Below are 27,093 nucleotides of genomic sequence, written 5' to 3' on the forward strand. Positions count from 1 at the left end.
TGGCTGCTGGTGCCATATGGCCTAGGAATAAAATTGTGTCCAGCATAGTCTATGTTTTTCCTCACTTATTGCTTTGCCTTTGCAACTCAGGAAGCTGCTGCCTTCCTCTCCTGCCCTCACTGCTCCTTCATATTCCTCTGAAATACTTCCCATTCTCTTTCTCCTGCCATTGTTTCAGGTGTCTTGGTACACACATGCTGTCCTTTTCCCTACCCTTTCTATGCTGCTCTTACCCCCTCATTGCCTGGGGTGGGACAAGGTGCTGGTACCCAGAAGTACCATCATAAATGGAGAATATGGGGTTGGATAATGTACATACCTTGGGTGGGAAGTGTGCTTACTTCCAGAGAGTTCCCTCCTTAATTTTGTACAGCAAAGACAGCATGTTGTATTGCTCATAGGGGACCTGACTGATGTGGTGTCTGTAATAGTGCTGGAAATAAAAATCCTCTGAGTCCTTCACCATCCTTGCAGTACAGAAGCTTGGTGGTTTCTCCTATAACTCTGGAATGATTTAGTCTGTCTCTGTCAAAGGACATATACCTCCCTCAAACTTATATAAATGTTCTTTTTAGAAATTGTTATCATTTACTTATTGACAAAGTGTCATGTCCCTGTCTGTTCTGAGAAAATATGGGGGTTTTCAGGGTATTTCCTCTCTGAACATTTTCTTACCTGAAAGCGGAAATCCTGTAAAATGTATTAAGACACAGTTGTACACATCTTCCTGTTCTACCTTGTCAGTGAGACATGGAGAGACATGGAGTTTTGTGGTTTGAGTAATGAAACAGCAAACCAAACAAGGAAACTGCTGTCCACTGAAGCGATGGGTGAGTCAAATGGTAGTCTGCATGATGGGCTGACCTGTTTTTTCATGTCTTCCGTGGAATACTTTGTGTTGAGTTCTTCAGAAATTTTCCGTCATTACTCAATATGCTTTTTTTCCCCACCTCCTGCTTCTACCATGGTATTTGATAGGTTAGGACAAGCTCATGGGATTATGTATGCAAGACATATATATACATGCAGGAGTGCACATAAATACACACAGAGATAACATATATGCAGTTTATAAGCAGCAGGCATCACTGCCAGTGGAACAATTATCCTTTGCTGTGAGGACACACCTGGAGAAGGTAGGACATCAAACACTAAGTGCTACGTAGAGAGATTTGGTGTTGGCATTCAGCAGTTGTCGGTGGCTAGCACAGCATTAGGATTTTCCAGGGGTTTGAAAGAAGTATAACTGTCGCCATGGCATGGTGTTAAGATGAAGCTGTCCTCTGGGATCAGACGGGGATATTAGTTAGATGATGCTGCTGGCAGTGCTGAATGCAGCAGCTGCTGCTGTACTTTTCTCTGGAACGGTTGAAGAGTGAGGCATAAAGTTCATATCAGTAAACATGAGAAGTATGGGTGTGATGTAAAGCAGCTAGGTGAGCTACATCAGCTGCCCTTCGTGTCACAGCTCCAATGCTTCTGTCTGCCAAATGGTTGGGAGCACAGGCTGGTGTTTTAGCTGACTCAGATTTTATGCAGCCTTGTTCTCTCACTTCTGCTGTTTAGAGCTGGCTTAGCTGATACTCAATTGCTATGTGTTCTGCAGAGATCAAAAGTTTTGTCTGATTTGAATGGGAGTTGTGAGTAGGCAGAATCTGTAATGACTGGATGTTGTAACCTCAAGTGCTGAAGGACAGATCTTGAGTAAATGGGGTTTTCATATTTCCACTGATTTCAATGGACAATTTACGCAGCAAAGAATATATATTTTATATTCTCAACCAGAGTCTTTAAAAGTGAGTCTTCAGGTAGAGAGGTATTGTTTGAAGTTCTGAAAGCCATGTTTTGCTACAGACATTTTGTTAAGATTGGGGGAAGCTCTGGGGCATGTTCACTGCTCAGCCTTGAAAATCTCAGCACCAGAAGGTGTTCATTGACTTTTGGGCCAATAATCTAAGCACAGGAAATTCAGGGCAAGGTCATCCACCTGTCTGTGTATTCATTCATTTTGTGAGAAAACACAGTTCAGTGTTTCTTTTCAGGATATTTGTTTTGCTTAAAAAGCCCACAGGAAATCAGTGGGAGCCAGCTTTGAGGGTTTTTTTACTGAAATACACCGCTGTGTTTAACCAAAGACTTGAGGCTATACCTGCAAGTGCTGGTTTTATACTGTATGTTTAGAGACTAATAAAGATTAACAAAGCCTAATACACTCACATTCTTATTTTGACTAATGACTACTAATTCCTGAAGTTAATGTTCTGCTGTATTACAAGAATGGTTGTAAAAGATGGCCCTGCATCATTTGGTCTGCTCACCCTAAGATTTATTATTTTTCAAGCAAACATTTACTCTGTTCCACACAATCAGGAGCAGCTCCTCAGCCCAGATTTGGATTGCCTCTGTTAAATCAGAAGAGCTGGGCTGAGCTCTGTCAGCTCCAGGTTCAGCCCTTGAATTACCCAGTGCCCCGGTGTTGCCTGAGATAAATCCTCTCGTAGAGTGAGTAAGAGGCTCTCAGAGAATTTGTTCATGGTCCAATTACTTTTACTAAAAGTGAAGGATTTTCTGTGGATTCTTGAGATTCTCAGTTTAAGACTTAGGGATGAGGCATTTAAGATGTTGAGAAAGATCAGGGGAGGTCATAGGATGCTAATGTAGTGGAAGGACTTACATCAGATGGCAAACATGCTAACTAGGGGAACATGCAAAGCATAGAGAATCAAATCCATTTAACCTACTGGCTCATGCCTTCTATGTAAAGCTTTTAACCTCTGTCTGCTCCACTTGGCTGCTTTCCCTTAGAAATTTTAATTGCTGGAAGAGACTTGCACACACTCTGCTCCACCTGTGCTGGAGGACACAGTGGGACACTACCATTGCTGAGTGGAGAACAGGTGATTTCCAGGTACACTGTAACTGTAGCTTGTACCACCTTGTACATGTGACTGTGGCCAGACTTCAGGCAGAAGGTTAAAACACAAGGCGAAACACTTTGTAGCTGTCTCCAAAGGGACTGTTAATGGCACATAAAATGCTTCATTGCATCTTTTGTTCAAACATTTCTGGGTAATTTGGAAAAGAGTTTAAAACGATATACCTACAGAGAAGTTCAGCTGGGAGGTTTTCAAAACATACAAAGTAGTTGCATCATGACCTTAAACTAAGATAGGGGAGATTCAGAGTAGATGTTAGAAAAAAATATGTTAGTCAGGCATTGGAATAGGTTGCTCAGGCAAGTGGTGGAATCACCATCCCTGGACATGTTCCAGAGACATCTGGATCTGGTGCTGGGTGATGTGGTAGTGGTAGTGCTAGGTGGATGGTTGGACTGGGATGATCTTGTAGGTCTCTTGCAAACTTGATGATTCTATGATTCTATTCTATGGTCATTGACTCTTGACACGCACTATGACAGTTAAGGATGCTGGCTGAGTTTCTTGAAAATAAGGCTACATATTCAGGTGATTTAAACCTCCATTTTTGAAAGCTTTGGGGTTTTCATACTATCTCTGTGTTTCAAGGTCTATGTATAAAGTTCAGTTCTTTTTCAAACAAATGCCAGAGTGAGGCGAGAACTGGTAAAGGGTTGCAATAATTTTATTAGGCCTTGTGCATGCTCTGCACACCCAAAAGTCAAGTCTCAAATATTTGCTCTTCTGTGGAGCTCAAAGTATGCCAACTGCTCACCACTTCTTTTCCTGGGGTGCAGCAAAATGAGATATTCTTTTTTACATATTTTGTCTATCTATATAAAGAGCAGCTGGTCTCCAGGATGTTTTCTTCCACTTGTTTTTCTTTTAAATCTCTCTCTGTCTGTTGCTTATGTTGTTGCAGACGTGAAGGTCAATGGCTGTAAAAAGGGAAAGTTTGAAGGAAGAGAGTATTTGAAGGGAGAGACAGTATTTTTCATCTGGAGAAAAGGTAAGCAAGCTGTTAGGCACTTAAATCCTTTTACAGGTCTGAAATGTCTACTGTACAATAGAAAACTGAACTTTCATTTCCAGGGTTATATTTTGAAGATTTTCCCTTGATTGCCCTTGAGGATCAAGCCTTGTGGATCAGTTGTAGAGTGGTTTTATAACAAATGAGGGCTCTGTGTGGGAGGACAGTGCAATCTCTGGTTGTTTGGTTTCTCACAGGGAACACCAGTGACCTTCAACTTTGATGGGAGCAACAATCAACTGGTTCCTAACTGAAACCATCATCCTAGGGTGCCTGGGGCAGTGATTTTGAGTCTCAAAGAGCCTCCTCTGTGGGGAAGCATTCCAAGTACTGTATCATTATGGTATGTGAACCGTTTATTAAACTTTACATCCCGATTAATGTTTTCAGTCTGCACTATAATGAGAAGCCTGTGATTATGATCACCTTGTTAGCACTGATGGGCATGATTTGCCTGCTGAGATTTTAGTCATGATTTCTCCCAGGAGCCGACCATTTGCAGCAAAGTTGATATCTGCTAATGTTTAGCATAGCTGCTAATATTAAAGGAGGGCTAGGACATCACTCTGCTCTTTTCAGTGAGGGGATGAGAAACATCTGTCTTGAATGTTACAAGAAAAAAATACCTCAGCATGCGATTTCATGTGTGAATCTGTTATTCAACAAGTTGGAATGTGATCTCTTGGGGGAGATTGTATCATTCTCCAAAATGAGGCAAAAATGGTAAAATAACTATTGGGGGTTGTGAGTTATGGCTTTGTAACACCTAATGTATTCCATTTTTCTGTTACCCTTTGTTTTATCTTGCTATTTTTCTTTTTTTTTTTTTTTTGAGGGAGGAGGGGAAATAACTTCATGCCAGAATGTGATTGAATAAAGACTGTCATTCATGTTGCTACATGCTATGAAAATATCCTGGAGAGCCTAAAATAGTCCAGAGACTGAGAATAGGCATGTGTATGGCTTCAAAGCCCTAGTAAAAGTCAGTGGGGTCACTCATTTTTATTTTGCTCAGCTCTGCAGTGATGTAAAACCTTGAAAATGCAGTGATAGATGCTAGATTAGAATTGGATGGGTCCCCACTCCTCCTGGGAGTGCCACTACCCCTACCTACCCCTGCTGGCTAAGGGGAAAATTTTAAAAGGCACGACTAAAATGACTTTTTATACTTATGTTAAATACCAGGAATTCTTCTGAAGAAGACACACCTAATACCAGAAAACCAGGAGTTTCCAGCAGAACTGTGCAGGGTGAGATCCCTGAAGAATCCTCAGTGGAAAAAAGTTATTCTGGTGGTGTTGGGGACATCAACATGCCTTTTCTACCGTGTTTGAAAAAATATAAGTCACCTGAGCCTTTAGGCAGGAGTATCTTTCAAAAACACACCCCTACCATCCAGCAGAACTACCAGGCTTTGCTGGAGTTATGCTTGAAGAACAAATGCCTTTTCACAGATGATAACTTTCCAGCTCACATCAGCTCTATTGGAACAGGAGCCCTGCTAAAAAAACTACCCCGAAATTTACAGTGGAAGAGGCCACATGTAAGTGATTTTAAGTGTAAGAGGATGATTACAGCTTATAGCCAGCAAATAGTTTCAGCATTGAACAGACTACTCTCAAAGTTTTATTCAGGTGTACTTTAATGTCTCCAGAGATTACATTTATTATATCAGGTTCATTTTGGAAGCTGGGGTACATGGAGGTTCATAATTGCCTTTGAAGCATTTGTTGCTCCAAATCATAACCAGCCTCATTCAGTTAATTTCCAGTAATGTTTCCAGCAGGCATGGAGAGCAGGTGAAGGGAGCATGGGGAGCTGGTTTCCTTGGAGCTCACAGCTACGGCGATCCTACCATGATTCTGTGATGACAGTTCTCATGGCAGTGATTCTTCTCCCTGAAATTCAGAATCCTGACCTTTTAGAAGATTTCTGAATTTCTAGACAATTGAGCTTTGACTCCTCTGTCCCATGGACCACATACCATTCTGGTGCTGGAGGCTGGTTGCTACTTTCCCAGGCGGTGGCAGGTGCCTTATCCTCTCGCTGGGCTGTTTCCCCCCTCACTGCTGAACTGTTTAGTCTATTGTACTTAGAGCAGTCTCAAGGTTGAGCTTCTATCACAACCAGTAATTGCCCATCAGTTGGTGAGTTAGTTTTGGTTTTGGGGCCTTTGTTTTCTGCTTGTGCTCACATTTCCAAGGCCTTTGCTGGTATCCCATGCTTAAACTGAACATCACAACAAGAGAAACCCAGTTGCAAGGGCTTGTCGCAGGGCACGTTCTCATAGCAAATGGAAAGATAACAAGTCTAGGAGGCCAGGAAAGGCCTGGCACAGTTAGATAAGGCCTGTTACTAGCAATGGATGTTCTGTTCTTACTGAGCCACTGAGCAGCATATTGACAATCAGGTCTTTCTGACAGCAATTTATAGAATTATGTGAGAATTTCAGAAGCACTGGTTCCTTATATTACCATATCTGTAAGGGAATTATGCCAGGTAATTGCAGATAGCATCTCCTACCTATGTTATTTTCTAGTTGTCATATTTTATCAGTTTTAAACAATTTCTCAGAAGAGCTATGTTTCTGTAAAACTCATGAAAATCACTAGTAGTAGAGGCACCTTTGCAAAGTGAGCAGGAGAGCTTGGAAATAACAGCCCTGGTTCTCAGAGTATCACTCATAATTCAGTCTCACAGGTGGTTTATGTTAAGTCAGGATCTGTAGGAGGAGGAAGGGTGCAGTCCTCAGGGGCCTGATCTGCATTGTGCCAGGCACTGCAGGTAAGGCAACTATATCAGCATAGAGATTTGGGAGGGAAAGGTCAATATGAGTCCTGGCATCTACAAAGCCCTTCAGGTGTCCCTCCACTCCACAGATATTGGAATGGACTTGAAACCTCCTCTGTCTCTCAGTCCACTGTTCTGCTGCTCCAAAACTGTCTTGTGAAGAAGGCTGCCATTTGCTCTGAATGCCAATCCTGGCCCAGCAGAGGCTCTCTGAGGATGGATGCTGTGCATCTTTCAGTCCCAGTGCTGCAGAGGAAATGCTGAGATTCTGCCATTCACCCTACAGGCTTGTAGCTTGCTGCATCTATGACTGATGGCCTGCAAACCGAACACCCAGATTCACCAAGGACACGGCTTGGTGTCTAATTACTCTAACTGCCTTTTGAGAGTTTGCTGTTTCTCTGCTGCTGCCTGCAGGGAAAGCCAACAGTGTGAAACTTAGCTTGAGCAATTTCAGGGTCATTTGAGTGAAATATAAGTTTGACACTTAGGTTATTAATTTAACCCCAGAGGCACTTGTGAAGGGGAAAAAAATAACAACATTATTTCTCTCTGAACAATTATTCACAGACCTGCTCTTGTCACAGCAACAGGAATTTCTGCAGCAGCTGTCAGTCTATAGCTCAACTTTCAGTCAAATCATGGAGATATCAGTTTAGCTGAAAGTTTATACAGTTATGTTCTACCATTGTAACCTCTTTTGGCTGAAACTTGTATATAGGAGTAAGGCTTGCAGGTGTGAAGGATTGTCTTCTCAGCATGGTGGCCATGCATCTGAGCACTGGTGGCTTATGCTGGAGACCAAATTCAGTGTAGACCAAGCCCAAATGTGTACCCAGGCTGATGTCAGGTTAGCCAGAGAATATAACACTAGATTTATACCTGAACCAGCACAATGCCTGCTGGGACAAAGGGACTCTTAAGTATTTTGAAAACTTTGAACAGCCAGAAGTAATGTTTTGGTGTCACATCTTAGGCTAGAAACTCACTGGATTTCCCATCTTACAAGATTGCAGCTCTGCACACAGAAAAATCCTTGACTTTCAAGCTAAACCAGCTCATGTTACTGACTTAACTCTCTACCAACTTTTTTTTTCTGGTTGTGTACTTCCCAGGCTTTACACAAAAGTCCAGTATTTTATGCTGCAAACAGAAAGCAACTTGATCTCTGCCAAGGATTGGTGGGTAAGGAAGGTCCTTTGTATAAATATCTAAGTATTCTTAGACAAGATAACATTTTGCATAGAAGTTTGTATAAAACTTGGCATAGAAATTGAAGGTATGCCTATCCTCTCTTCACTTGGCTTGGTGTGGATGAAGCAAACATTGAGATGGGATAGGCTCAATAAAACAAACTGGCAAGTTTCAAGGTGGGATTTGAGGCTTGAGGTGTCTCCACAAGCTGAAATTGCCACTCTGTGTTGATTCTGTGTGTGCTAATAGCAAGGGATCCTGTGCTCTTACTGGTCTGTGGTGTTGCTGCTTGACAAATTAACAGAGACCAGAGAAGCAGGAAAATCTAAGACTTTTGCTGTCTTTGTACCTAATGCTTAATGTGTGTTCTCTTCCAAGCCTTGCAGTTAGGAAAATAATTTTGTGTCTGTGTTACCTAAAGTGAAAGGTTATATTGTCATCTGCAAAACAGGTAGAGACAGGACTAAATTAAGTGCTTTATGTCCTTAAAACCAGTTTGATAAGTAGTCTTGCATGTGAGTTCCATTGGAAATTATTTTTCTGTTATGAAAAGCTAATGTTTTTAAAGAAAAATGGAAAAGTTTTTTAATAGTGTGCCTTTATAGAGGACAGAAAAAAACCCCCACGCAATGTCAGTAAAACCCAGAATATTTCCATTGAGAGCTATTGCTTTCTAAATTTCTTATTTAACCAAGCAGTACCCAAATGAAAAGATCATGAAAGAACAATTATAAACCAATCATGGTTTGGTTAAGTAAAGCACATGGGTAGATTGTCTATTTTTCTGTGTATGATCTGTTATAATTGTTAAGACATCAGCACAACAGCTCTTCTACTAGGATCTTGGTGGTGTTCCTGAACTTGGCTGACAGATATTGCTTTTCAGCCAACTGCATGTGTCCATTTGTCTTGGCGCAGAGAACTGCTGGTTCCTGGCGGCCCTGGAAGCCCTGACATTCCACCAGGACATCTTGGCTGCAGTCGTGCCACAAAACCAGAGCTTTGAGAGGAAATATGCTGGCATTTTCCACTTCCGGGTACATCTGCTCCCCCAGATTGCAGAAGATCTTCAGAAATCCTCTGCTATGTTTTGTGTCACACCCTCAGATAATTTGTACGTGGTTCCCCTTGGCCAGGGGCAAGTGGCCAGAGGGTATCCTGACCTGGAAAGTAGCCCATTACCTCTCCCACAAAGCAGTGCAGGCAGTGAATCAACTGCAAGCAATTCAGGATGTACCTCTGGCCCTTCTCTCCAGCTCTGCCCTACCCATATTTTAACCCAGACTAAACTCTTTCTCCAGTGGCAATAGCACATCTGCTCCAATTGTCTACCCCTTTGCCCACCTTTTGATGCAGCTCTGCTACCCTGTAGTTAGGAATTCCTTCCCTAGAAGTCCAGCTTGGTTAATGTTCCTGCTTACTCCCTTTACACCTGGTACATGCTTTGTTTTTCTCCTCTGGCTGGGTGGAGATGAGGAGTTGGCTCTGTGGGTGAGTCAGCACACCCCACTGACCCACAACAGCTTGTTCTGTGCCCACAGCTAGGCCATCTTGCCTTTCCTGTTCTTTCAAGGGGAGATCCCTTCCAAGGGAAACATCAGCTCATTCCTTTCCCCTGACAGTTCTGGCACTTTGGTGAATGGGTTGACGTGGTGGTTGATGATCGCCTGCCGGTGAACGAGGCGGGAGAGCTGGTCTTTGTTTCCTCAGTCAATAAGAACGTGTTCTGGGGAGCCCTTCTGGAGAAGGCATATGCTAAGTAAGTGACTCATTCCAAGTTATTCAAGTAGTCTCTAAAATATGTTGGTTGGTGCCTACACAGTTTGTCATTGTTTATAAATGTATCTCTTAGACCTTGCTACAATCAGAGTGTAGTAAATGGTTCTCATCTTTCTATTATTACACAGTAAAAGCTGCCATTGCAGTAGCTGTTATCAATTCAGGCCCTGGAGTTTAAATCCAAGGGTTTAGGTGTGAAAACAGGCCTATTGTGGTGGGTTGTCCTCTGAGTGTTATCACTGTTTGCAGTGTATTGGCTAGGCTGGTGCCTTCCTTGTAAATACCACAGAGGACCACAAGGCCACAGATAGACATTTTCAAAGGTGAATGATTTCTGATGCCTCCTTTGATGTATTAGCAGTGTGGGAAAGCTCCAAGGATTTTCATTTTGGAGGTCTGCTGAAGCACTGTACTTTGTTTTGGTAGATGTTCCTGCTCTCAGGTGCCCCAGAGCTGAGGCATGTAACAAGTCACATAACGTGGTGAGAACAGTGGTGTCTCTCCAGGATGTTTTGTCTACAATGGTAAACTCCAGTGGTAGTATCAAGACTAAAAAGAAAGCAACAAGGCTTAACTGATGGAATTTGGTAACATTGGACTGAAATAATCTCTGCAGAGCAGGGAAAAAATCCTAGTTAACATTGAGAGAAAGATTACAATGAAGATGAGACACTTCAGCTGTTTTCATTTGGTGTTAGCATTAGAACAAAAAGGCTGAACAAAGTTGCACTGTATTGGTAAAGAATCAGATTGGAGACAACTCAGAAGACAGTGTGTCTCTCAAAGCACTATATCTTAGATACAGCACAGTGGTGATCAATTCAGTCAACATTTGCTAAGGCAGAGTTATCAAAGTTGTGATGGGCATGGTCTCATGACAGTGCAGTGAGGGATGACAGTGAGTGAAGAGTCCCTTTCAGACTAAACACCAAAGATTCCAAATTAAGCATGAATTACAGTGTGCCTTTTGTTTTTTCAAACTTTTTTGTATGTTTTCATTGTCACACTGTTCTCAACCTGTCATCTGTGACTGAACCCAAAGGATATATTGATGTCTTTTTTTGCTAGACTCTATGGCTCCTATGAAGATCTGCAAATTGGGCATGTTTCAGAAGCCTTGGTGGATTTTACAGGAGGTGTTAATACAAGGATCAAGCTTGCAGAAGCTCCTCCTTATCTGTGGGATATCCTGACAAGAGCCACCTACAGCAGATCTCTCATGGGCTGTCACACACATTTAGGGGTGAGACTTGAGTGACATCAAATGGCTTTCCAGCTAAAAACCTTTCCAGACCTGTTTCCCTCTGCTCAGCTAGTCATTGTGACTCAAAAAATATCAAAGCTGGCACACATGACTTTTTGTAGAAGTCACATTCTTAATGTTAAACTTTGCACTTAGATTGATTCCCTTCTGCTCTCTGCTCCTTGTTGTTATGTATAGGAACTGGTTTGTCTGTTAAAGAGCCTCCATTAAATAAGGAACTACTGCATTTTCCTATCTTTGTTAAATAAATTTTCCATTTTTACAGGTGGTGCAGTGAGGCACAGACACACATGGAATAAAATTATAGCTAAGATAGAGAGGTGTATAGTTCAGAATGTGAATTCAAATCTTGGCTTCCTTCCAAGCCTTATGCAAACATTTCAGATATTGGGAGACTCTACCTTTCTGAAAATCAAAACCTAACCTCATGGACTTTTTGAAAGTGAGATGGTCTCTAGCTAAAGATCCACCATTTAGGAAGGGACCTTCCCTATCAACCTTCCAATTCCAAGCATACTGCAAAACATGCATGTTGGGAACTTTATTTATTTTTCAGTTCAAATCTTTTACATTTGCTTTGAGAGTCATTGGTTACACAGGTACAGGTATCTGGTATTGGTACAAGTCTGCTGTGTAGTAAGGATAGAATAAAAGGATTATTTTCCCTCTGTTTCTCTTCCCTGGATATAGACAACAAAGGTCCTGAAGAATGGGCTTGTTGCTGGCCATGCCTACACAGTAACTGGTATTAGAAAGGTAAGACTAGCCCTAATGTCCTAGGTCCACGTTTATTTGGATATCAGCAATTTTTATTGCAGTCATAGGTTCAACCATTAATCAAAGCAACTGTGATATCTCCTCTCCAATGCTCTTTTCTTAGTTTAAGACTAAAAGATACCATGCTTTGTAAAGATTCACTTTCTAGTGTGTCCATTTTAGTACTGAGGCCTTGATGTAGAGGCAGATTATTGATCAACGTATCTCCAAGGGTGGTAATGATTCACAGGGCTCTGCTGAGTGCATCACCTACAAATGCACCTTAGTTGTTACGGACGAAAGGAGTGGCCTTAGGGGCTGCTGGGAGGATGTATTGAAACTTGGGGATGTTACTTGGGGTAAAAAGACTTCCTTTGAAGTCAAAGGAGAGGCCATAGAGAAGTAAAGATGCAAGGACAAAAATGTGAAAAACTGCAGATGGAAATGTAAGCCAGGAGTGGAGTAAGGGAACTGAACTGGGCTCCTGTGCAGAGAGTGCAGGTGGACCCCCTTAATCTGCAGAAGAATCATTGAGAACCCCCTTAAGATATTTGTCTAGAGGTAAGGGACAGTGAAATAATAGGTCCCAAAGAGTGGGAGAAAGCTCAAGATCAACTGTCTTGTCCAGCCTCAAAAGGAAGCTGACAAGAATGGTTGACATGTTGGTGAAAACATGTTCAGTACCTCTAGCAAGAGGTACTGGGAAAGTTGGAAGAGATACTATAAGCTGCATGATGCACATCTGTGTCTTCCACAAGAGGAACAGGAGGGTATGGAGTTTATCAGTGACATGTCTGTCAGTCTGGCTTCTGTGATGGGATGAAGAGCCAGACAGCATTAAGGGACTGACCAATGTGAAGTCAGCTGTTCTGCTGTGTGCTGCCTGCAAAGCCCCTAGTTGGCCTGGTTCCCTCTTCTCCCACCAAGGCATCCCAGTTCAGGAAACACTAATCTTTGTGGTCACCCATGAGGGGCTGCATTGTGCTGTGCCATTTGCACTGGGGTAGGACTTGACTTTCATCGTAGTACAGTCTTGCCCCCACAGCAGTACAAAATGAGTGGATGTTGGAAAGAAAGAGGAATTTACAGTCAAGCCTCTAGCCTAGGAATCTATGATGTCCCTCAGCTTAGAAGATAAGATAAAACATCTTAATAATTTTTTTTGCTGTCATTCAGAGCTGCATATTCATAGATTTTTATCATCATACTTGCTGGCATCTCTGAGAACAAATAAAGCCATTGTTAGTACCTGACATAATACAATGATATAAATCAAACGAGAACTGCTGAAACCTTGGTTAGCACAGTGTCACTGTTTTTTGCAGGTGACCTGTCGGTATGGACCAGAAAACCTAGTGAGACTGAGAAATCCATGGGGGAAAATTGAATGGAAAGGAGATTGGAGTGACAGGTGAGTATTAAAAAGGAAAGGTTTCTAGGAGGAAAGATGCTGCCATCTTCAGGCATGAATTACTGCTGAGGGCAGCATTATGATAACAGTTGCTTGCACAGGCCTTCTGGTGTCAAAGGAATGACTTGATAGATTTGTATGTCTCCAACAGATAGTACTTACATAGTTGTGCTCACTTCACATGTGCAGCTTCAACAAGATCACTGTACTTTTCCATTCACTGCATACCAGAGGAAACATGATATGAACATCAGATGCTGACCACGTTGCTGTGGTCTGGATGGCATGCAAAGTGACAGATAGCTGTGCAGAAGGCTCTAAACAAACAAGCTGTGCAGAAGGCTCTAAACAAACAGTGTGTTTCAGGGCACATTGCCCTTTATCATGAAAGGGCCTGTGCAAAGTCCTCCACAGGCTGCAAAGTGTTGGAGTTGGGTGGCTGTGGAGGAGTCATCTGTCCTGGCTGTTTGCAGAAATACAATTGGGTATTAGATCAGAGAAATCAACTAGTGAGGGAAATGGGCCCTATATTTACATCCAGCTGAATTTATTTTATTGAGATCCATGAAAGACAGTGGTTTACATTCTAGACTATGGGCAACTGTAAACTTCTGTCCTGTTCCTCTTTGAAGTGGAGCCTATTGCTTCCTTCCAAGCTTTCACTTCATTCCCTGCACAGACCCAGTTTGCTGAGGCTCAGGGGGTAGAAGGGAGGGAAGAGTACAGAGGTCGTTGAGAATGTGACTTTCACCTTGTGTGCAGAGCAATAACTTCTCTGATGCGTGTCTGTCACATAATGACAACACACCAGCTGTTCCTGTTGAAGAGCATAATGAGCAACATACTGTAGGCCTGCCTTTGAAACGACTCCCAGCTGCCTCTTGTGCTGTCCTAGTCATTCATTCATTATGCCAAACACTCTTCCTATTATGTTTCCTTTGACAGAAAATTAACCAACAAAGCAGATCTAGATTTTTATATTTTAAATACTTGGAAGCTGCATGTTCAAGTGATGGAACTTGGCTGATGGAAATGGAGCATTTCCAGCTTCTGTTGGAGAAAACTGGGGCCATTTAGCTATATCTCATGGGACCCAGAGTGCTTGTGGAGGGTATCCCATGGCTGAAGGCATAGGGGCCTTTCTTTAGTGGCAGATAAACATGGAGATATGTAGGAACAGGGATTTGGCCTCTTTTTACAGAGGAAAGCTAAGTACTTTGCCTTGAATTTAAGGTCACATTTGGTTAGTCACCTCATGTTTTCCCCCTTAGCTCTTGTAAGTGGGAGCTGCTGAGCCCAAAGGAGAAGATTTTGCTGAGAAAAATGAAGGAGGATGGAGAATTCTGGTAATGGCACAGTCTTGCCTCTCCCTTCTCTACCAGTCGCTCTGGGCTGCACCTGGAGATGAATCAGCATCTGGCCACTTAGGCTGAGGCATAGGTGATCTGCTTTATACCAGCCCATGCTTGCTCTCTCGCTCCCCTGTGCTTGATAATGTGAGAAGCTGTGCTGACTGAATGCACTGTTCTTCAGTGGCAGGAGTGAGGGAGAAGCAGGACATTGCCAGGTCTCCCGGGATTGATGGAGACAAAGGAGCTTTAGTCCTACCTTTTATTTTTAACATGGCTTTGGGAAGCTCTCGCTTTCCTAATGTTTGTCCGTGGTTTCTCCATAGCTTTTGCCACAAGGTGGCAATGTTGTCGCCCCTGTAATTTCACTGCGTTCCCTTCAATGGCAATATTTTAATCTCTGTGCTGCTGTCCTTTGCTGAAGTTTTAGTCGTGCACTTGCTACTCCTAGATGCTTCTGTTGGAGCAGACGCTCTCTTCTTTACTGCCTAATAAAATATGAGCATTACCATATGTAACACAAAATGGTGTGGCTTCGAAGTTCTCTGCTCCTTTTCCTTTTCTTTTTATGAGCCATATGGACTGAACTAAACTGCTGACAAGATGTCTCTTGGCACTCTCTTCCCAGGATGTCTCTGCGAGATTTTAAGGTTCAGTTTGTAGATCTGATGATTTGTAAATTAACTCCAGACCTGATGAGCCAGGAAGATGGGAAAAAGTGGATGTACTCCCTGAAGAGTGGGAGATGGGTTAAAGGAAGTACAGCAGGAGGAAATCTGGGATTCTGTAATGGTAAGGGGTGCTCTTTTGGATGACTGTGACTTTTGAATGCTCTGCTGACTCAGTTACCAGCACCTTATACCTCTTATCATAGAATTCATAACAAATACATACGCTTCCTGCTTTAGCCTCCACACAAACATCAGAAATAAGCAGCTCGAGGACTTTGACTAGCTTCTGCTGTCACATCACTTGCAAACATAGGGCAGTGGGCTGATTATAGCATGAAATGAGCCGCAGGATCCCAGGAAGAATTGCCAACACTGAGCTGCTTTGGGGTATTAAACTTGTCTGTTAAAATTTGAATCCTCTGCAGCTCCAGAGAGTGGCCCTTTAAGTAAAGTGAATGGGAAATGCAGAGGCTCAGCTCTTCTGGAAGCAGAGCAGGTGGGCTCTGATATCAGCTAGCCCATGCATTGGAGGTGATAAAGGAATAGTGATATTTTTATATAACAAAATGAACTCTTAATTGCAGGTAAGCAGAAATGTAGTTCCTTGTTCTTGAGTCTTTCTGCTGTCTTAGGCAGTAGTTGTACTGCTAAACCTGTGAACTTCACCTTAAAATCAAATTCCTGTGGGGTCTGGAGATCCAGACAATGTGTAACCTATTCAGGCCAATGCCAGGCATAATGTGGGAGGTTTGCAATCAATTTTGTGATGGAGAATGACATCAAAATGTTTTTCTTTCTTGCTTAGGCAACTTTTGGATGAATCCTCAGTACTGGCTGAATGTTTTACCAGCTGAAGACAGTAAGAAAAGCCAGAATTCGTGCAATGTGGTCATATCCCTGATGCAGAAACACAGCACCAAACACCGGAACCAAGCTCCTCACCTTTTCATTGGATTTTTACTCTACAAGGTGTGAAGAATTGCTTTGCTTTTCTTGCATTCACCAAATAGGAAAACTTCCAGCCCCTGTAAATTGTAGCAGTTTGCAGACTAAGAATTTTCTTGTTCACCCGGTGATCTGTGCTCTTTCCTCCTACCTGTGCCCACTCTCCTCACACATCAGGGCTAAGCTCCTTTGGGCTCCATGCCCCACTGCTGCCTCTCCAGCATGGTGTGAGTGACCCTGCAGAGCACTGAGAAGTGCCTTTTCCTTCAAAGCACATTAGGCTTTGCTTTGTTGTCTCTGAGTGCAACAGCCAGGAGAGGGTGCCAGAAGTCCCCTTACTTTGGGGCAGGAAGAGCAATACCCTCAGATTATTTCCAACCATGGTAAAATTTTGCTTGAGAAATGTTCCTAATATGGTGTGTCAGCTGCCCGTGTGTACATACTGCTAGTTCCCTGTGTACTCAGGGGTAAGTGGATATCACTAAAAGGAGTGAGAGTTTCCTCCCCTCAATTCTCTGGTTGTCCAAATGCCTTGAGAGCCACTCTCCTCCCTTGAACAGAGCCACAGCTCTTGTTGCTGCTGTAAGTTTGCACAGTTAGAGATAGGTAGCTGTGGGGAAGTGTTTTCAGGTGGAGGCGCTGAGATTTCCGAAGGCAAAGAACCCAGATGAATGTATGTAGCAGCTCTGCTTCCCAGGAATGACATGACAATATTTTGTTGAGACCCAGAGGTTCCTGTCTGAAAGATGCTCTGTTTCTTTTCTTCCTGCAGGTGGGCCTGCAGGTGAGTCCCTTATGACCACTGCTGGCTATTTGCTGAGGGACCTAGGCTGGTGCAGCTGTTAAGACAACACTGAAGGTGATGTGTTTGCCTTTGTTCTTTGGCTGACAGCAAGTAAGAGTGTATTTGAGTTCAGTGAGACACCACAGCAAGGCTCTATTAATACAGTCCACTGACTCTTCTGAAAAGCAGCCATATCAGGAGGTCTCAATGGCCTTAAACAGGAGCATTAGTTGTTCAGCTTCTGTACTGGGTCTTCAAAGGTATTAGAAGTGGCATCAATGTTTATCTGATCAACACTGCCCCTGCTGCAATTGTAGGATGGTGCCCCAATTAATATCTGTGTCTAAACTGAACTCACTGCAGCTATCAGGGGAGCCAGAGCTACCTTTCTGCTACCTCCTAGTCTTGCTATGAGATGGGAACAGACCTGTGTTCCATGCAGGTCTGTGGTCTCCCTGGGAGCTCAAGTTCCCTCCTGGCTGCAAATGTTCTGGAGTTGATGGTCCATATATTTTCAGCTTCCTCAGGCCAGCTGTATTCCTAGCATTTTCTTTAGCCAGGAGCCTTTGGGAGCTGAGAAGGGGCCCTGGAAGTTAAATCCTGATCTATGTCCCAATTTTGGCCCTCAACTCAGAAGGCTATTTAAAACAGGGAAAGATTTAGCCCCTTTTGTTTTCAAAGGGCAAATCTTCTGCACTGTTACTACTTAGAACACCTCATAAATGCAAATTTGGGCTGGCAAAGAACTAGTTTGGGTGTACGGTTAGGGCAGCACAATTGTGTTCCCAGTTAAGTATTTCCAGCATAGTAGCCATAAGGTAAAATGCCACTCCTTCCTTACTTAAGTACTTTGGGCATTATCAGGGCTACAAGTAAGGTAAACATCCTGGAAGCGGGGGTCTGAATGTGGCCCTAGTATACTGCTCTGCTCTACCTGAGCTGGAATGGTGGCAGCCAGGACTTTAATTTCAGGTTTGTAGTGGTTGCCAAGATCAATACACAGAGATGGCAAACTGAGAGCATCTAAGGTATTGGAACTACCGTCAACAAAGTATTGACTGGAATATAAAAACTTTGAATTTAACATAAGGGGCATGAGGAAGAGTAACCCTGAACCCTTCACAAGAAAGATTGCTCTATTAGTAAGAAAAATACTGGCAAAGGAAGAGGGATAGCATCTCCCCATGAGTCTGCAGAGTAAAATGGCTAAATGTTTTGAGGAGCAGCCAAGATCAGAAGGTGACAGTGGTTTTAGCTAGCAGGATTATTTATTTGACTGGTGTACTGGGCACTCAGTGGCATTAAAAATGAGTTCTGTGTTGCCTGGATCAACACTTTATCCATTCTCCTGTTTCAGAGAAGTGTCTGCAGGGCAAAGAGTGCCAGGCAGATCAAGGACACTTGCATGGATTCAGGGCTAGGGGTTAGGTTGCTCCTGCAATATGCTCAGATCACAGGTGCTCTGAAAAATCCTCTGCTACCAGATACCTAGCACAAAGGACAAGTTAGGGACAATGTGATCCCTATGGGATAAGAGGGGTGTTCTGGCTAGGGAAGAGCAGTCTCTAGAGCAGTTCCTGGCTGCAGTCATTTCTGCCAGTATGGAAGACTTTTGCAGTGGCTACTCTGACAAGAAAGGCTTTTCTTCCTCAGTCCTTGCTGCTTTTCCTTGGAAGTACTGTTTTACAGTTGATAAGTTGGAGGAAGTCCAGTTCTTTGCCATATTAGTATTGGGCAGAGGCGCTGCATAGTGAGAACTGCCATGTCCTGAGAGGAGACTGAATCCTTTGGGCTGTAAAACAATCTGGGACATGAAGGCAGTTTCTCTATGCCATGCCTGTAAATCCTCCACATACCTTTTGTCCATTTGTTCAGCTGGTGCAGAACACATTTCTTTTATCTTTCTTCCCCAAACAGTACCAGGAAAGCAACAGAAAGCTGCCCCCAGCTTTCTTCACCCAACATCAGCCTGTGAACAAGCACCAGGTTTTCCTTGATGAGCGGGAAGTGACTCATGACTTCCATCTGGAGCCTTCTGTCTATGTGATTGTCCCATCCACCCTGGAGCCTCAGCAGGAGTCTGAATTCATCCTGCGGGTCTTCTCCAGGAAGCATCTTCTCCGGTGAGATGCTGCTTCCCCTCTGCCAGCACCTAATTCTCTGGGACAGTCTGGTCTTTCTGGTCTAATGGGTGCAGCATAAAAACTTTCCTCTTAAAAAAGCAGCACAACCTCTTTTGGAGAGGCTGGCTGTGGGCTTCTCCCACCTTAAGATTCTCTGTGGCTGAAGCACTGCTTTTGGCCTTATCCTTTTGAGAAGTGTTGAGCTAGGCCCGCATAATTCTTGCAGCATGCTTATGTTTTAGACTGTGAGAAGGAGAAGAACTTTTAATGCACCATTAGTTTGCCAGGAGACCCTGCTGGCAATGCTAGGATGATTGCTTGTGCAAAAATGGTGCTTTGGAGACTTCAAATGCCAGCAGCACTTGGGAAGATGCATGGATATGAGGCCTTCCCTTACTGCAGCTGTAACAGCAGAGAATAAAAAATATACTGCAACAGCAGGTTGGGGCCCCATCTGGAGGTGGGAGATGCCACCTGTGGTGAGACAAACACACAACTCTGGGATTTCTCCTTAACATGTCTGCTTTTTCATCTTCAGGGAAATGGGCGGGAATACCAGTTTCACCCTCTCGAAGGTGAGTGGGTGTGGGGGGGAGTGGGAGGTCTGTGGTTTGGTCTTCAGCTCTAAGTGTTGGGTTTTTATTGTTGCTCTGGCCTAGGAAGAGGCTGAGTGAGAATGTCAGGGTTTGTATTGCAGCACTTTTGGAAAGCACAGCTTGGGTTTACAGCCAGAGTCCTTTGAACCAGTCAAATGTGGGGGACAGGCAAATCTTTAGACAGCTTCTTATTTAGTTGCCATTTTGCAAGCATCTCTATGTGACACCATCTTACTTGCTCTGTAGTCTTTCCTATTCATGGCTTTTTGGAGACTTCTGGTCTATTCTTGCACTTCTCCCCATCCCTTTCATGCCTTGAAAGTTTTGAAGATGTTGTGGGCCCTGAGCAGTACTGTTCCCATGCAATGGCCTGTAGGTTGTTTTCAAAACAACTGAGCTCAATGGCAATGCATGCAAGGCTGCAGCTTGTGCCAGGGAGTTTATAGGATAGCTGGTTCCCCTGGCATAAACAGAGCCTTTCCTTCTTACAGCTCTTCTGTTGTGCTGTACAAAGGATGACAGAGACCCTTCTCTTCTTGGCACAGAGTGAGCCCTATCCTTTTCCATTGCACAGCTTGAGGCAGGGTGTGGGGGAATGTTTTACCCCACTGAGTGTTATCTGAGTATTTCTTTCCAAGAAACAGCATTTCTATGAGGCAGGGATCTATTTTAGCAGAGGTCTGTGTTAGTCATGTAGCATGGATTGCAGTGGTAGGAAGAAGGTGGAAGGACAGGGGATGGCTCACAGTTCTGGGAAAGTATCTTTAGTAACATGGATGACAATGTTTTTCTTCCTTAAGTTAATGATTTATAATTTTTTACATATCTTAAAGGAAATTGCTGATAGATATGAAGGCAAGACCTGGGAAGATTTTTTCAAAAAGCATTTTGAACAAGTAAGTGCTTGCATGGGCTGACAGAGTAAACTCCCCCAGAGCTATTACGTAGCTCTGTGAAAGTAAAAGCATGTGGATGTTTAAGGGAGGTCTGGACATGGAAATGTTAGGAACAGACAGGGGCTATAGACAGGAGGTTGGGCTGTGTGTACAGTGATGACTCCATGCAGCAAATTTGACCACGAAGTTTAGCATTATGTTAGCACATATAGGTATACTTCTCTACACAACAGGGTGTGGATGCCTGGGACTTAATGCTACAGGACATTATGTATGTGACAGGATGAACAGGATCAAAAAGGTATTGGCAATCTGATGAGCAGAAAGTCCATAAATATGTACTAAAGGACTGGATAGGTTTGTACCCTCTAAGATCCATCTTTCAACAAGTGTGAGTGTCAGGGAAACAGCAGAGTGGACTGCAGAAGCTGATCAGGCTTAAGTGTTCTCCCTGGACATTAATTCCTATTGCCTGTATTGTGGACAAAGTGATGAGCTGTGTGGATCCATCCTACCCTTTAGGGTGTTCTTATATTCACTGAGGAAAGTCACCTATTAGAGAACACCCCCTGAAATATTGACACTTGTCTCATGCATATGTCATCCCAGTTCAATGGCAGCTAACTTGCTTTGAGAGGTGAAGTAGCTATCAGGTGTCCCGTCACCTCCTTTTTTTCACTAGTGTTCCTAGTGAAATATGATTCTTACTATGAAAGATTCTTTTTAGTGATCTCTCTGGCCTGACTGGGGATGGAGTTGACCATCTGTGATCTCACTACCTATGGTGAGAGATGCAAGTGTTTCACCTTTCGTAAAAGGTCACTGCATTTATTTAGCATCATACGCTGTATTTGACAAACACAACTTCACAAAACCAAATTTACGCTTTTCGTAGCAATATTTTGAAGGAAGCTGTTACTAAAAGCAAGCAATGCTTTTACTTTTTCCCACTTGTTAAAGATTTTCATTTTGAGAATGATGTGGCTTTCAGATGTGCTAGAAATTACCACATACTGTGAGGTGCTGGTCCTTTGCTGTCAGGAGGTCCAAGTACACACAGAGGCAGGCAGTACTGCCATTTCTGAAGGCATTACCCTGGCATGTCTCAATGGTTTGAAAACAAGCTTTCAGAAGTGACATTTTAAAAAGTCCTCAAAACAAGCAATTGTCACAGCTTCTAAAAAAACCTGTAAACTTTAGTAAGACAAGGAGGACAGAGAGTCACTGCTTTGAAAAGTTTAGGGAGAAGTATTCCAAAGTTTCCATCTTTTTTGTTTGTAACTGATAAAAGAGAAATATTTGAAGCAGGTCTCCTGACAGCATGCTGGATGGGACAGATGGCACCAGGGCTAAAAGGTTAACAGCCTGGATCCTGACTTGGTGTAAATCTGCACTACTGCATTGATCTATGTGGAGTGCTGAGAACTTAGCCCAGAGCAGGCTGCAGCTCTTGCAGGCTGAGAATCTTATCATATTCAAAGGGAGACTTTTCTATTGGTTTTCATAGTGACTGGAGTGGGGCCAGAAAAGCAGAGAATGAAGGTGGGACATGCTGGGAAAACAAAAGAGGGAGAAAAGTGATTTAATACTTTGAAAAAAATAATTAAAATACTCTTTCATATCACAGAATCCTGAAATAAATGCTGTTCATCTCCAGAGGATCTTGAATAATATATCTTGCAGAAGTAAGTGCTGAGAAATAATGTTTCTGTAAAATAAACCCTCTCAGAGAAAAGCTTCAGCTCCTGCATCTATTTCTTGAATTCTGGGAGGAGAAACTGGCTTGAATCTGACTGAACTGACTCTTCTGATGCCATGTGAGATTTCCAGAGCAAAAGGATTTGCTGGGGTGTGAATCAACATGGCAGAAATTTAATAAGTGAAGTTAATTTAGTTTGAATTTCAACAACTGAAAGAATAAAAGGGGAGAACAAGTGTGGATGGAGACTCTTAATTTGACCTCCAAACCCAGTCTGACAGCAGCCTTTGAAACTGTATCTCATTTCGTCCTGTGCCACTGTTGCAATCTCTGGGGCTTGACAGCTAGAAGGTGTGGAAAGCCCAGTGTGTAGGCAGTTATGTGGTGGAAGAGGTTCTTGTCTTTGCCTTCATGTGCCTGGTTCATGCCTGCTGCTCCTATTTACTCTTCCCTGCTATGCATGCGTAGGGCTGTTCCTTGCCCTCTTTGTGTTTGGGAGACAGGATGAGGTACAGGTGGCCTGTGTAACCTATGTCTGTGAGAACCAGGTGAATACTGAGCTTGTCTCTCTCATGAAGACTGTGACATCCACTCTGCCAGGGGCAGCCTAAAGCACTCCACAAGCTCATAATTTGGTCCTAATAGCACTACCTGGACAGCAGCGAAGTATTGCAGTGACTGATTCCTCTGAACGATGAATGAAATTACAGATACAATGATGAATCCAGTTTTTCTTCCCAGTTTCTTCGCTGGTAACAACTGATAGGCAACATAGAAAATACTCCATCTAGCATTATAGAATCATAGAATCAATCAGGTTGGAAAAGACCTCAAAGATCATCGCGTCCAACCCTACCGTGATTGGACTTGATGGTTAAGACAGTGATTTAAAAACCTTTACAGTACTTGATTCGTATTTACTAAACAGGGTTATTACAAGATTAAAACATCTTGACCTTCTGCAGAGAAGGGATTGGTGAGATATGATTCTGTCCCTTATTCAGTGGAAGTCTACAGACCATCTATAATCATGATTTGCAGTGAGATTAGAGCCCATTTCTGTTGCTCTTCATGTAACTTATGTATGAACTAGGAATCATAGAATCATAGAATTTAAGGGTTGGAATGGACTCAAACCCCCCCTGCCATGGGCAGGGACACCTCCTCACTAGATCAGGTTGCTCAAGGCTCATCCAGCCTGGTCTTGAACACCACCAGGGTCAGGGCAGCCACCACGTCCCTGGGCAACCTGTGCCCAGTGTCTCACCAATGCTAAGCTTTGATGCAGCATCATGTTTTCAGCAATGCCTTTGCTTTTAATTATATTAACAGAGTTGGCAGTGCTTGTGAAAGAGAGGGAGAGAGTAATGCTTAGCACGAGGGTTTCAATTAATCTGCAGTGCTGTTCCTCAAAGCTCTTCAGGTCAAGTGACTTTCCTCAAGGTCATGCAGTAAATTCTGTTTGGGATTAGAGCTTTGGATGTCCTTTTCCTTCCATTTTCTCTAATAGCTGGAGATAGTGCACCATATTTCATTCTGTATTACATGCCTGCAGGGAGCTCATATTGGATTTTCTGAGACTAGTAGAATCCATCCTGTTGCCTCATATTTTTATCATCATAAATGATACATCTTCTCAAGTGGGTGTAAAGTTTCACAAAGGCTTTGGGGCCGGAGCCCTCTCAAGTGAGGGGGAATTTTGTGAGAGTCCATTTTTCTGAGAGATGTTCAATGACTTCTCAAAACAATATTTCTTTTTCCTCTCTCTCCAGATTTCCAGAGTTTTCGCCTGAGTTTCAGTCTGGATTCCTGCCAGAGTATCTTGGCACTCCTGGATGTATCCTTGTCATGAGTGATTCTTCTGACTCATATAATACTTCCCATGAGCATTATTTCTTAGGGCAGACTGGGTGTTACTGTGATTTCTTTGCCACCAGGACGTGGCCCTGCTTATTGAACTTCTCATCCTCCATAATAACAGCTCAGCTGTGACAGAATGGAGTTTGTTTGGGACGGGGTTGATTCCTGCCGCTTCTGAAATCAGCAGTCAGGTTTCTGTTGACTTTAGTGGGAGGAGGATCAAGCCTATAGATAGGCTTGTGGACTAAGAAATCATTATCCTCATATTATAATTGTGTGAATGTTAGAGGGGCTATGAGTTTTTGGGTTGTTTGGTGATTTGGTTTGGGTTTTTTTTTAATGTAATGGGTGCTCTCTAATGCTTAATTGAGCTGTTTTGACCTTAATTCTCCCACTAAGCTGAATGCCACTGGCACACTGAGTATCCAGGAATTCAGAGTCCTGTGGAAAAGGCTGCTTTTCTATTTGGTATGACAATAATTTCTGTGCCCCTTTGCAATATGTCCCCACTCACAATCTCCTTGGTATCATCTGTTGTTTTTTGAGTTGTATGTTTTGTTTAAAAATAGTCCCTCATCCCCCAGGAAGTTTTCCAGAAAAGAGACACTAGCAGATCAGGAAAGCTTGACCTTGTGGAACTGCATGCAGCTGTACAGGAGACAGGTGAGCCCACAGTGCATTTTGACAAATTTCAGCCTCTTCCTCATAAAAGCTGGAAAAAGCCCAGGGCTGGGAAACATCTTGATAATTGTAGGTACAGCACAGGAGAAGTGGAAAACATCATAGGCTACATGGTCTTGGCCATCTTTTCTTCCTTCTTTAGCTGGGTAAACACATCTGAAAAACTTTTTGCCATGGGATGGGCTACTCAATCTTTGTCCCAGTATGGTCTCATACTGATAGCTGTCTGAAAGAGCAGTGTCTGCCTATTTTAGACCCAGTTTTTTAACCCCTTCCTTTTCATTGCTAATTGAATTTTAAAAGACTGTGGGGTTGTGTGGATACATGCAGGAGGCCAGAGCTAGCTCATATTAATTTGCTACTTCTGCTGAAGACGACAGCTCAGGGACTGAACTCGGAAGTGTGGGACTTGCACAGACGTAATACTGGTGACAGACTTCAGTAATACAATGTCTGAAGCTTGATCTAGAAATGGAAGATGAAACATATGGGTCCAAATAGTGGACCAAGCTCTGTTGCTATTACTGGGCGTTGTGTGGGGGCTGGTGCTAAGACTCGTAGCTTCTTTTGCATGTTTACAGCTTAAATATCATTCCTCTTTTTGGTGCATGTTCACCCTGTTCATCTGAGTCAGTGCAAGCACAGTGAGAAACCCAGACAGGCTCTGCTAAAGCAAACTAAAATCCCAGGCCATGAATAGAAAATACTTTTATTCCCTGCAAATACTGCTTGACATTGTGACTGATGATTTCTATATGAGCTTCCTCTGTATTTTCTATTTCATCTCCATTCCTGCCATCTTATGGAGTATTGCTTTTAAACCCAGCTGCTGCTATTACCCTCATATCCCATGAGCAAAGGAAGCCCTTGTGTATTTTATTTCAACTCTGGCAGGACTGTGAGTATAGGGGACCAGATCTGAATCCTTTAAAACTTGGATGAGATATCTTCATGTAGTGGTCTCAATTGGGCTGGCTAATATTTGATTATTTTAGGGGAGGCTTGAAAATCCAAGCTGCTGGAGAAGGGATGGAGACCACTTGGTTGTGTGTGCTCACAGCCATGTGTGTACCCGTAGTTGTGCACATTCAGCTGTGTACAGCTGGGAGTTGCCATCTCATTCTGCTTTCCTTTTTTTTTTTTCTTTTTCCATCTTATGCAGGCATTTCACTCAGCAATGAAATATGTAATTTGATGGCAATCAGATATGGTGACCCTGACTTACAGATCAGCTTTGAGAGCTTTGTTTGCTTCATGCTTCGAGTGGAGATCATGGGAGGTGAGGCTGATGTCATGTGTATGGCTAGGCAAGCTGGGCTGCTGGGTAAGCCCTAGCCCCTCATGCTCCTCCAGCTGGCAGTGACAACAGGTCAACAGTAGAAGGACTGGATTTATGAATAAACCAAGAATAATCAGTTTAAAGCAAGGGACAGATATAGAGGAAATTGAGCTCTCACTCTTTACCTTTCCACCATCCCCCTTCTACAGACATCCAAGCTGTACTTATCAGAGTGATTTAGCTACCTGCAGGTCTGTACCAGCCTTCTGTAAGAGGAGGTAGGCAAATTACAGATGAAGACTACTCGTTTTCCATGAAGAAGACAGCCTTGGAATACACCTTTTCCAGGAAGAAGAGAGCCTTGGAATACATCTTTGGTGGACTGTGGTTCTGATGATGAGACAGCTGATACTCAGTCTGTGAGTTCTGCTGTAGACACTTCGCACCTCACTCAAAGTTGTGGGTGAGGTTGGGACCCCCTGCATTTTGAGGTTTCACAGATAGATGGGCAGAGAGTGACATGACCAACTTTATTCAGCTGCTCCCAGTGTTCCAGCCTCCAGTGACAGAACAGAGAAGCTCACATGCACTTGTGAATAGCCTACAAACTCTGCCTTTGAGGTCTTTCCTGAGGCAGTGTCTTGACTGGTGGTGATGTCTTGGCTATCAAGCTAATGCTCCTCATTTGTTTCTTTTGCAGAGGCCTTTCGCAACTTAACACAGGATGGCAAAGGGATATATCTGCGAGAATCTGAGGTAAAGCCCATTCCCTGGCTGTCACATGGAGGCTCCTTTGTTGCATATGGCACTGCATGTTTTGTTCTGTAGCATAACATAAAAAAAATGTATCTTTACCTGACCACTTACAGGGTAGGTTAGAAATAACAAGGAGATTCAGACGTCTAAGTCTTCTGCTTTATTATGGCTTCTGCTCCTTCTGGAGGCAGAAAATCTCCAATTCCCCGTAGTCCAGTCCAGGTGTGAATATGGCAGAGCTCTCAGAGGGATGGATGATTTTAATGCGCTTTCTCCATTATTTTGCAGTGGATGATGATGACACTTTATTCCTGA

General features: G+C 43.2%; 1 protein-coding gene across 1 annotated transcript; it reads left to right on the forward strand.

Moving 5' to 3' along the window:
- Nucleotides 1-3,837: 3,837 nt before the first annotated feature.
- On the forward strand, nt 3,838-27,093 carry CAPN14 (calpain 14; the record flags this gene model as incomplete). The annotated part of the gene is made up of 23 exons (XM_009084732.1): nt 3,838-3,924; nt 5,131-5,195; nt 5,345-5,488; nt 7,851-7,920; nt 8,848-8,966; nt 9,552-9,688; nt 10,777-10,951; nt 11,663-11,728; nt 13,054-13,139; nt 14,411-14,485; nt 15,117-15,280; nt 15,965-16,130; nt 17,700-17,706; nt 18,806-19,011; nt 19,550-19,586; nt 20,441-20,503; nt 22,131-22,188; nt 23,975-24,039; nt 24,462-24,530; nt 24,632-24,725; nt 25,906-26,022; nt 26,723-26,778; nt 27,067-27,093. Coding segments are annotated over 23 exons (2,153 nt in total), but the record flags the coding sequence as incomplete, so codon positions are not given.

This window comes from Acanthisitta chloris, unplaced genomic scaffold, assembly GCF_000695815.1.
Source record: "Acanthisitta chloris isolate BGI_N310 unplaced genomic scaffold, ASM69581v1 scaffold5231, whole genome shotgun sequence".
Taxonomy (NCBI): domain Eukaryota; kingdom Metazoa; phylum Chordata; class Aves; order Passeriformes; family Acanthisittidae; genus Acanthisitta; species Acanthisitta chloris.